The sequence below is a fragment of the Ylistrum balloti genome, unplaced genomic scaffold, assembly GCF_031769215.1.
Source record: "Ylistrum balloti isolate Yb309-2 unplaced genomic scaffold, AGI_CSIRO_Ybal_v1 Utg369846, whole genome shotgun sequence".
In the NCBI taxonomy this organism is placed as follows: Eukaryota; Metazoa; Mollusca; class Bivalvia; order Pectinida; family Pectinidae; genus Ylistrum; species Ylistrum balloti.
In genome coordinates this window covers 423538-435862 of record NW_026782001.1, presented here as the reverse complement: position 1 = coordinate 435862, position 12325 = coordinate 423538, and the positions used below count along the sequence as shown (strand labels likewise).

At 36.7% G+C, this 12325-nt stretch overlaps 1 protein-coding gene across 2 annotated transcripts in view; it reads right to left on the bottom strand.

Annotated features, from left to right (window-relative positions):
- The window catches only part of LOC132545390 (dnaJ homolog subfamily C member 5-like), a 28596-nt gene that overhangs the window by 8865 nt on the left and 7406 nt on the right, over window positions 1–12325 (bottom strand). The window contains exons 4-5 of one of the 2 annotated variants that reach the window (XM_060209075.1): window positions 2689–2841; window positions 1070–1210 (exon numbers count right to left, since the gene is read on the bottom strand). In XM_060209075.1, coding sequence (XP_060065058.1) covers window positions 1070–1210; window positions 2689–2841 — 294 coding nt within the window. The remainder of the gene's footprint in view (window positions 1–1069; window positions 1211–2688; window positions 2842–12325) is intronic. The other variant, XM_060209076.1, reaches the window with a different exon arrangement.

The following is a 12325-nucleotide window of genomic DNA, read 5'->3' as shown; positions in this document are numbered from 1 at the left end:
CCAAATGATTAAATGTAGAGCTACTTCAGGACCATCCACACTTTGACAATAATAAGACACATCTAAATGAGAACATGCACAATTCTTAACTCCTGAGATGTTTAAAAATGCAAAGCTTATTATTTTCAATTTGCATCGGTCATAATATGCAAATTAAAAAAAAATATCAATAATAAAATAGAATAGTCATGTTGTTGATGGTGTTGCTCTGAACCTGTAGACCTGGCATCCAAGAGTTAGTACCCCATAACTGTACAGCACAACCTTGTTAATCTGGACTCCTTATTTCTTCTTTTCAGTCTTCATCAATAAGAAGTTTTCTACCTCTGCTAGTACTCCTACTTAAAAATACCTCACACCGTGCTCCATGAATTCAGGAGGATCTCAATGCTGTATAAGGTACATACTTTGCCTCCCACCTGGAAATGACTTAATTTTCAAGTTTTTAACACTACAATCAGAGATTGCTTACAAATGCCAAACCAAATAGTTGCCATTATAGTAAAGTGATGAACACTTTTGAGAAGTTTTTTTTTACTTACTACCATATAAGTAACAGGAGATTTCTTCACCTTAACCAATAATAAGACTAGATTTCAACTCCTGTTGACAGTTCGAAATGAGTGTCCCCAATTAAAATTTGAAAAAGGTGTCAAATGTGACATTTGACCTTTAACCTTGAAGATAAGCATTTCAATATAAGGTGGTAGAACTTGATCTTATACTACCAGATAATATGAACAGAATCTGTTCAGAGGTTCTCAAAGAATAACAGTGATTCGGAACAGGTCGCTGTAGGAAGCGAACATGGGACACACTTAATAAACCACTCCCCTTTACGCCACCCACACATCCTTCCCTCTACCATCGCATCACATAAAATGGCAGGGGCATAAAAATCAACATTTTCAATTTTGCAAAGATAAAGGAGAAGTCCAGGTTAACAATGTAGTGTTGCCTCTTGAGATAAAGTGGTACTGTTAGCCCGAGCCAGTGCGAAGAAGCTGGTTACAGACAGACTGGAAGCGTGCTGTATAGGACCAGCTCATAACGGTAGTAAGTTGTTTACTTTATTTACATGTAGGTTAGCATACTCTCCCTCCTCATCTGGAGCTCGTGGCTTGTACTTTCCACAACAGAAGTTACAGCAACAGCAGCAACAACAGCAGCAGTAGCAGCCTGTGATCAGACCGCAGAACACAAACAACGCCTGAAACAACAAAGTACAAAAATTAGGTCTGTGAAAACAACTGTGTACAGCTCATAGGACATACACAATGCCTGTAACAACAAAGTACAAAATTCAGGGCTGTGAAAACAACTGTGTACAGCTCGTAGGACACAAACAATGCCTGAGACAACAAAATTCAGGTCTGTGAAAACAACTGTGTACAGCTCATAGGACACAAACAATGCCTGTAACAACAAAGTACAAAATTCAGGTCTGTGGAAACAACTGTGTACAGCTCATAGGTCATAAACAATGGCTGAGACAACAAAATTCAGGTCTGTGAAAACAACTGTGTTAAGCTCATAGGACACAAACAATGCCTGTAACAACAAAGTACAAAATTCAGGTCTGTGGAAACAACTGTGTACAGCTCATAGGTCATAAACAATGCCTGTAACAACAAAGTACAAAATTCAGGTCTGTGAAAACAACTGTGTACAGCTCATAGGTCATAAACAATGGCTGAGACAACAAAATTCAGGTCTGTGAAAACAACTGTGTACAGCTCATAGGTCATAAACAATGGCTGAGACAACAAAATTCAGGTCTGTGAAAACAACTGTGTACAGCTCATAGGTCATAAACAATGCCTGTAACAACAAAGTACAGAATTCAGCTCACAGAACACATCTAGTGCCCTGAACTAACAAATTCAGTAATTTCATTAATGAAATATGCTGGACACTGTCCAGGGTTACAGCATGTTTTACTACCAAACATCTCCATCTCTTGTTTGACCACGAAATGTGTGTAGTATTAATTTGCATCTTATAAAACTTATAATACCTATGTAGCTTTCCACAGTGACCTTTGACCCTATATACATTGTATAGAATTAGACAATGTTTTTCATTAAATAGATTATTAAGCACCATCATCACAGTTTATAACTTGACCTACAACCTTAGTTAACAGCAGCCATGTTTGATTCCAAAGATTTGTATATCATATTTATTGGATGTGTGATAACAATTGAAAGGTTGGTATATTCCACAGTAGGTACCTTCTAGGTATAAAAATTTAGGCCCTCAGCCTCTCTGAGGACACAACAGCAATATGATGCAAAATCATTGGTGATTATATTTTTACTCCTTAACTTTATATATAGACAAAATAATAAATAGATCAAACTGACAAGGAATATGATACTCGTGGATTTCATGGGCAAGATTAATTCACAAAATCAATGCTGACAAAAATGTACATTTCTGTAAACCACTAAATTTAAGCCCCACAAAAAATGTGATTTTATTGTCTTCACCTATGTGTCTTTTGAACAATTAATACCTCTGTGGGAAAAATAACCATTTTTGCCTAAAGCTTTTGTTACAGCATTTGAATAATTGAATAAAAATTACCTTTACAATATTTTGAACTTGACCCCAATTTTTACAGTATATGTATGACCTTGACTTGAAACATTCTTTATAGTATATGACCTTGACCTCAATCCCTACCTTACACCAGCCACTAGTGAGGGTGAGATACATGTTGACATTCTCCTCGCCTATTTGGTCAGCCAGGTATATACCCATTGATCCATACCGGTCATAGATTCCACGCTTGGTTGTGTCTGTTAGTACTGTGTGGGCCTTTGCTATGTCTTTAAACTGCAATGACAGAAAGAAAGCAAAATTTAATTAACTAAACTTACATTATATATATAATTGTTGTCAATAACTACTGGAAAAACACAAAAAAATGTGTTTACACATACCTCTCTCTCATACAAGACCAGGTTTTAGGTTCCCTTCCTTACAAGACATGATCTAAGGCTTCCTCACATACAATACAAGGTTTAATGGCCCCCTCCCATACAAGACAGGGTTTTAGGCACTCTCCCATACAAGACCAGGTTTAATAGCCCCTCCCATACAAGACAGGGTTTTAGGCACTCTCCCATACAAGACCAGGTTCAATAGCCCCTCCCATACAAGACAGGGTTTTAGGTACTCTCCCATACAAGACCAGGTTTAATAGCCCCTCCCATACAAGACAGGGTTTTAGGTACGCTCCCATACAAGACAGGGTTTAAGGCACCCTCCCATACAAGACAGGGTTTTAGGTACTCTCCTAACAAGACCAGGTTTAATAGCCCCTCCCATACAAGACAGGGCTTTAGGCACTCTCCCATACAAGACCAGGTTTAATAGCCCCTCCCATACCAGACAGGGTTTTAGGTACGCTCCCATACAAGACAGGGTTTTAGGTACGCTCCCATACAAGACAGGGTTTTAGGCACCCTCCCATACAAGACAGGGTTTTAGGCATTCTCCCATACAAGACAGGGTTTTAGGTACACTCCCATACAAGACAGGGTTTTAGGTACGCTCCCATACAAGACAGGGTTTTAGGTACTCTCCCATACAAGACAAGGTTTAATAGCCCCTCCCATACAAGACAGGGTTTTAGGTACGCTCCCATACAAGACAGGGTTTTAGGCACTCGCCCATACAAGACAAGGTTTAATAGCCCCTCCCATACAAGACAGCGTTTTAGGCATTCTCCCATACAAGACAGGGTTTTAGGCACTCTCCCATACAACACAGGGTTTTAGGCACTCTCCCATACAAGACAGGGTTTTAGGCACTCTCCCATACAAGACTGGGTTTTAGGCACTCTCCCATACAAGACAGGGTATTAGGTACGCTCCCATACCAGACAGGGTATTAGGTACGCTCCCATACAAGACAGGGTATTAGGTACGCTCCCATACAAGACAGGGTATTAGACACTCTCACAAGACTTAAAGCTGTTTTAGGTTTTATCCCTTGTAAGAGGCTTTTCAGATTCTTGTCCATATATGGGATTTTAGGTTCTTCTTAATGAAGCCATTTTATGGTTTCACCTTCAACTATTTGCACCAGAATTTATTTTTGGTTTTCCATACTGCTTTCTGTGTCTGAAATGGGATTAAGATAATCAGGGAAATCGATTACTGGACTTTGAAGTATCATACCAATCTCATGAGTAATGCTAAATAAGATATTTAATTGTATTGCAAGTCCAATCTGTGTAAAAAACAGATTAGCATAGAAATCAAAGGTAACCATCACACTGCTACAAATCATTGAAAAGTTGAAAATATTAGCTTTTGTCACATTGAGTTAATCAACACCAATATCGAAGCTGGCTTTGTAGAGATGCATTGAAATGTGATCTGCATTATTTAAGTTTCATAAATGAGAAATTTTACTATCAGACATTAGTATTTATGAATGGCAGCTGGTTTTTTTTAAGTTGAACAATATTTCAATGCAAGTTATTATTAGCAGAAATGCTACCTTGGTAAGATTACTTGTTATCCTCTTGATTACTTTGTGTATATCTGACTTTAGCAAGTCTAAGTCCATGCTATTGAACAACAGAAATATAAATCTTTTATGTTTTATCCCAATGGTGAAATTTTTGGCAGGAATTACCACAATATTGTGGACCTTTTAATTAAGGGAAATTAAGGTTAAAAGGTTAATATCTTGTATTCAGATAAATCAAACTTTTTTTCTTCACTCAAAAATAGAGAATGAAGTGACACATGATTTTTAAAAAAATGATGAAGTTGTTTGAGTGTTTAACTTCAAATCTGTTTCATGAAACCAATTTATGATTGCTTTATTGGTGGAAAAATTGTCTGTTAACTTGTCAAAACCTGTCCAAAAAAGTTGATGAAGTTGTTTGAAATAGTTTGAGAAAGTAAGAAAGTTTTTCATCGCTCCAAATTACAGCCTTCATTATTCAGGGTTCATGCAAAATTGCATTGGAAAAAGTCTTCACCATTAGAGCTTGGACCAATAAGTGCTGAACATATATTCAAGGGATGAAAAAACGTAGGGTAAACTTTGAAGATGATTCTAGGCAGGATGTCGAGTATAATGTCCAATACTTTTACGTGAGAATGAAGACTAATCCATACAGAACTAATTGCAAAATCAAGGATCTGTATCTGGTAAATGATTTAAGATTAATTGAAGGGAATTGAGAGAACTCTGTAATCTGAAATCGAAATGGACTGATTGTGGGAGCTGGCTAGTCAATATTCTCTCCACATCCCTGATTCTCCTAGGCATGGAGTTCATAAATGAGTTTATCCTCCTCATTGAGATGTTGGCCCATTTTTCCAAGAGGGCTGCACTCAGTTTGGCCAGAGTAACAGGGAAGACTGGCATTGTTGAACCTGTCTATCAAGCTGGTCCTTCAAGTGCACAGTAGGGGATAGGTCAGGGCGGTATGGTGGTCAGTCCAGTGGATGGATATTGTTGTTAGTGAGAAAGTTGTGACAGATCTTTGCTACATGGGGCCGAGCATTATTCTGCTGGAATGTGAGGTTGTTTCGCTGCAATAATGGGACAATATGGGGTCAGAGGATCTCATCTCTATACCTAGCGGCAGTTAAATTACCCGCTACCGCAACCAGTGGTGACATATTTCCATGTGAGATTCCTCCCCACACCATAACCGATCCACCCCCAAACCTGTCCGTCTCTACTACGCAGTAGTCAGCAAAACGTTCTCCATGATGTCGGTATACACAACATCAAACGTCTGCTTGAAACAGGGTGAACCAGGACTCATCAGTAAACAAGACCCACCTCAACTGCCTCGAAGGAAATATTCTTGGGACATGTGCCATCATCCAGGCCATAGGATGCTGGCAATGAGCAGTGATAAGGGGCAGACCTATAAACAGATAATGAGCCTGCAGACCAACTTCCTGCAATCGTTTCCTTACAGTTTTTGCATGGATAGGACAGTTATGAGTACCTATGGTATGAAGGGCAGATTCAGTGGCAGTAAGGTGCAAATATGGACATCAAATGTCTGGCAACCCGAGATTTTCCCATTTCGTGCTTTTCCCAGAAGAAATCATCACCCAATACAATACTGAAACATTCCATACAGGGCCACATGCACTGTATTCTTGAGAGTTGTTTGACAGATTTTCATGGTTTTTTAACAAAGCATTTGCAAGATATTGCAAATAATGTCATCCTGTGTTTCTTTATCCCTTAAGTATACATAATATGTTATAAAAGTCTCGAAGCATTTGCTTGTCCAATTTTAAATTACATGTTGCATAATCTAGAGAGTTAAATTTTCACCATAAGGTACAGATCTAGAGCTGTTTGGTTCTCTTCCATATAAGGTACAAATCTACAGCTGTTTGGTTCTCTTCCATATAAGGTACACATCTAGAGCAGTTTGGTTCTCTTCCATATAAGGTACACATCTAGAGCAGTTTGGTTCTCTTCCATATAAGGTACACATCTAGAGCAGTTTGGTTCTCTTCCATATAAGGTACAAATCTACAGCTGTTTGGTTCTCTTCCATATAAGGTACACATCTAGAGCAGTTTGGTTCTCTTCCATATAAGGTACAGATCTAGAGCAGTTTGGTTCTCTTCCATATAAGGTACAAATCTACAGCTGTTTGGTTCTCTTCCATATAAGGTACAGATCTAGAGCTGTTTGGTTCTCTTCCATATAAGGTACAGATCTAGTGCTGTTTGGTTCTCTTCCATATAAGGTACAAATCTACAGCTGTTTGGTTCTCTTCCATATAAGGTACACATCTAGAGCAGTTTGGTTCTCTTCCATATAAGGTACAGATCCAGTGCTGTTTGGTTCTCTTCCATATAAGGTACAAATCTAGAGCAGTTTGGTTCTCTTCCATATAAGGTACAGATCTAGAGCAGTTTGGTTCTTTTCCATATAAGGTACAAATCTACAGCTGTTTGGTTCTCTTCCATATAAGGTACAGATCTAGAGCTGTTTGGTTCTCTCTTGTACATGGTTGCTTAGTTCTTTTCCATTTTTGGCCTGGGGCTAGGTTTTCGTATTTCATTGGCACATTATACAATTAAGACTTCGATTATAATATATCTATAAGGTTAGATCCTTTAAATAAGGTAAAATTCCAATGTAAGACATAAGCTTAAGTTCTCTTCTCAAGGTGCAGGATTTTTTATACTCTCCCCATAAAGCATAAAATGTTAGCCTCTCCCCAATAATTAAGGAACCATTATCACAAGCTTGATTGATCAAATTTCATTAGAATTGTGTTAAAGCTGTTACTACAAATCCAGTGAATCATGAGAAGGTTGTCAGCAATGTTACTTCTCAACATCTGAGGAACTTTGTTTTTATCTACTGATAAGATTACAATGACCTGAAAATTTGATGACAATGGAGCCCTTGTTACTGAAGCTGTTAAATCAATTTTGTAGCGAAATATTTCACAGTTATATACTACCTATCTCAGAATTTTCCTATACTAGCTCAGCACTTAAGGCACACAAATCTAACAAGATCCAATTCGTAAATCTCATGGGGATACAACTGGTCCTGGTATCGACCAACCCCTTGGATTACAGAAATAAGAACAAAATTAAGGCATGGAGCCTGGTCCCAGTGGACCAATAGACATGGTCTTCATTTACCCAGATAAATATTGATACATGTAGAGCATGATTTAAGAGACTTTTCTTATTCTATCTCTTATGTAATACCACTGTATCCTGCATATGTCTGTACTGCTCCTTACTGTATCATATCATATTTCAAATAGTATACCCCTTACTGTCCAAAAAAAATCCAGTTTTCCGATTACGTTCTACATGGCTAGCCTATGGACTTAATTGTCAACTAACCATGATATAACAGTAGTGGTAGGAGGAACATTTATGAAAAAATTAAATCTGTTTAAAATATTTTCGTAGTTAAAGTAAAAACATACCTAATTTCATTTCAGCTCCATGACTGTCATACAGTGTACAAGACTGAAAACAACACCCACTTTATCTCCTTCCTTTCCTTAATAACCCCACCAATTTTCAGTACAATAACACCTGTCAAACTTGAGAAGAAATTTAAAATTTGTTTTCACAATGTCAGCCATGATTGGATTTTTGGACAGACCTAAAAAATAGCAACACTTGGTTAAGACCATCTCAGGATCATTTCAGGCAAGTTTGGAGTTGTTAAGGGAAATCATTATCATATTACCTAACGGCTGCAACATACCAATTTTTTGATGAGGCAGAAAAATAACATCAATTTGTCGTCTTCCCTTACTCAACATTCCAACCGATTTTCAGCTCAATGGCACCAGAGGAGCTTGAGAAGAAGTTTAAAATGCATATTTCACCATGTTTGCCATTTTAGATATCAAACTGAACCAGAAAATAACAAGGCTTTGTCAACCCTATGTGAGAATTGTTTCAAGCCAGTTTCCACTCAATCCTACAAATGGAACACAAGAAGAAGTTTAAAATGTAAGAAAAGTTTACACACATACACGAACATGGACAAAAGACTTTTGGGACATTAAAGATATAGATCTGTAGGCTCTACTTGATTACATAAAATGTGCAGGGAATTTTGATATTTTCCTTCCTTTCCTATCTTGCTCTTTCTTTCTATAATGTTACATTTCCATTCTTTTCGTCTCTCTTGACACTTGTCCTCACATATGACCCTGGCTGTTGTGAAATCATTTAACCCCGCAGTAACAAAACTTATGGTCTTTTCATTCATAGAAGAGAGAAAAGAAAGAGAAAAGGAAGCTATTATATACGTAATTCAAAAATATTAAAATTAAATTTTCTAAAATCTCCTCTATGTGTGTGTGAGGGTGTGTGTGTGTAATTGTGCAACTATGTATAAATAACACAAATCGCTGTCAGAGATGCTGAAAATAAACAAAATCTACAAAAGTGTATAGGATTAAAGATTTATTGTGAATAACTTCCTAAATCTTCTCATACTTTTACAAGATATGTATCAGTATCCTAACAAAAATAATTTTCTTTACGAATTTGGTCTTGTCTAAGTCTACTGACGTGCAAATAAAAATTTCATGATCAAAATGTTTAACTTAATGTTTATTTGTACATCAAACACATTTTATAAACATGTATATTGTTCCCCTATCTATTTAGCAATTAAAAAGAAAATATTGTAAAAACACAGTATATCATACTTATGATCAAAGTCTAAAGAATGATATCAAAACAATGACTGAGTATTCAGTTTAACATCTAAAGCACAGTGAAAAATATTGATTTACCACATCATCCTGAAACAAAAAACATGACTGAGACTTTATTCCAGTTTCTGGGCATGTCAATCAAATTTGTAGCAGAAACAGGTTCAAAGCTGTCGGTCCTACACAATAATATGCCATAAACAGGTTTTTTTTCCCCTCAATGTCTGATTTTCACCATAAGAGTGCATGGCGAAATATTGAACAGGCCAATATTAATTGAAAAGAGTTACAAAACACATTTGTAGTTCCTGCTTTTCAAAGTCATTGATATCATATGGGTAATATTATAAATTCTGGCTTTGACGCCAAATTTTGGATTATGTGCAAGATGAAAGGTATATTTCGACAGCAGATGAACATTTATATTTCCACCAGCGTAGACCAGCTCTGTATCTATAAAGCAATTACGGTACAATCACTAAGGCCAGGAATAGTCTTGGTAATGATACCAAATAGCTATCTCTAAGAGCTCCCAAATTGGATTTTTTGAGGAAGAATTTCATCAGAGCATCGCCATTAAATATATTTTAGGAAAACTCAACTAGTATTTTATCAAATTTTCTGTAATATTGCATGTAAAGAGGACAGAGGCTTGTCACCTCCAGTCATGTTTTAAGATCGTATTTCTTCACCAATAAATCCAAACCTGGTGATCCATCCACGTTAATTGAATTACAGTAAAAAAAGCTGACATATGCATTATCCCAGCTCTATAATAAACCATCCCTGATGTCAGAGGTCATGTGTTGGTGCCTTGATTTATGCATAACAATACAAAAAGAATTCACAGTTTAGCAAAGAATTTATTTAACTGTTTGTCGAACTGAATTGGGATCAATTTGAGAAGGCAGTACGCAAAACTGGGAACTTATTATGGGAAATTCCAGGACCATACAGTCTGCCTTATTTTCAAAAATCCAACATGACTGCCTGATCAGTATCAAAATGGAATGTGTACATACAAATAGTGAGAACTAGTGAGACATGCATACAATTTAACAAACATTCATCCAGTGTTTTTTACAAGAAAGGGCACTGACTAATTCAAAGAATCCAAAATGGCTGTTTGATAGCCATCCAAGTTTCCAAACATTTTTGAACTTGTGAAAGGTCCATCCTTTTGAGAAATAATATTAGTTATGAGTTATAAATAGTTAATCAGGCTCTTTGATAGATTTCAAATGATGAAATCAGATTTGTTAGCAAAACACAGTTTCTCTTTTATTGATAGTACATTGTTTAACGGATCAGGAATATCATCTATTGAGTCACAACTCTTCAGGTTGGATATCCTTCATTTCTGAGTCACAAAATAATGACTGTTTTATCAATGTGTTATGATTCATGCTTGCTGTGTTTACATCACATTACACCACGTACATTATTGTAAAATATATCAAATGAAGCTGGTATTTTTAACTAAACATTTAGAATATATTATCAGATGTAAATCCGGATAAATCATCAGAATTTTTAGTCTCCTTATCAGCTTAACAATGATATACCTGTAAACTTCCTTCATGTATTGTATAAATCACTGAATTTTATTCACACACCTGAAATTATTATAAATTACTGTATTTTCAGACATTTCTGTTTTCCTATTTTCAAGGATAGAACATTTTCAAAAAAGAAGAAGAAAAAAAAAAATGAAAATGTACAGTGAAAATGAAATTTATAAAGAATTTTGAAATCTATTCCATAATTACTATGAAAATGCATCATTTATGTTCCAAACAATTTTATCTAAAATGCCAATCATCTAAACTAACAATAAATCCTTTTGTCTTGACCATATAAAGTATACATTCCACAGTATGTCCATAAAAATCGAAGGAAACATGTACTTATGGGTAAGGCATAGATATAACCAGCTTTTCCATTAATCCTAATTTTATATTAAAGAAAAATGACTATTATCTATTTTTAGAAAATACCTGTAAAATATTTTTATTAAAAAAGTCCCTATTACATGCTAATTTGTTGACATTTTCTATCAGTATTCACAATGTGACTTTAACCTTTAAACATTTCGACTTGTTTTACAATGACTAAGAAACAAGTTTATTAACTTATCACTCTATTAGCCCCGTATGGATTTTGTTAGGTATTTCTTGCTCGGTTTACTGGCCAATGAACAGCCAGAAACATTTGGAGATGAGGTCTTCTTGTAGTTACTGGTGGCTACTTAATTCAATAACACATAGGAGACCTGTTGTATGTCATCCAAAGCAATTAGGATAAAGTGTCTTACCCAAGGACACAACCACATCAACACAGACTTGTCTGTTTCTCAGCTTCCTGAGAAAAACAAAATGCTATGGTTAGGGAGCATAAAAACCAAGCATCCCAGACCTTCACCAGGAGTTACATAGGCCAAATTATCACTCTTGGGGAAAAGCTTTTTGTTTGGAGCGGAAATGTTACACATTTTCTATAATGTGTGATTATGAATTCCAATATATAATTGAGGAATCAAAAGACAGTCACTTACAAGAAAGGCAGGTGCCCTTTCCATTACACTACCTGACCAACACTGACCAACATGGGATGTAACAGAATGGTATCAATATCCCAATAAGTGGTAATCTTCCTTATCTATGGATATTTGTACCTATACTTGTATACTGATAGCCATACTTCAGCAATCCATCTCCCTGCTAATGCCACATCACTCAATCTACATGGACACTTGGAGTATCCCACTGGATCCCCCTCCCTCCATTCTTGTACACACACAATCTATTCTGTCCCCCAACTCCCCATTGCCATCACATCTTCAACTTGACTTGGACACCCCTGGGTATCCCACTGGGGCCTCTGCTCACCACTACTGTATCCCTACAGATGTCATCCCTCACTTTACATGGACACTCCTGGGTATCCCATTGGAGCCTCCTCCCCCACTACTGTATCCCAACAGATGTCACCTCCTACTGGAGCCTTCTCCCCCCATTACTGTACCCCTACAAATGTCACCTCTCACTTTACATGGACACTCCTGTGTATCCCACTGGAGCCTCATCCCTCACTACTGTATCCCTACAGATG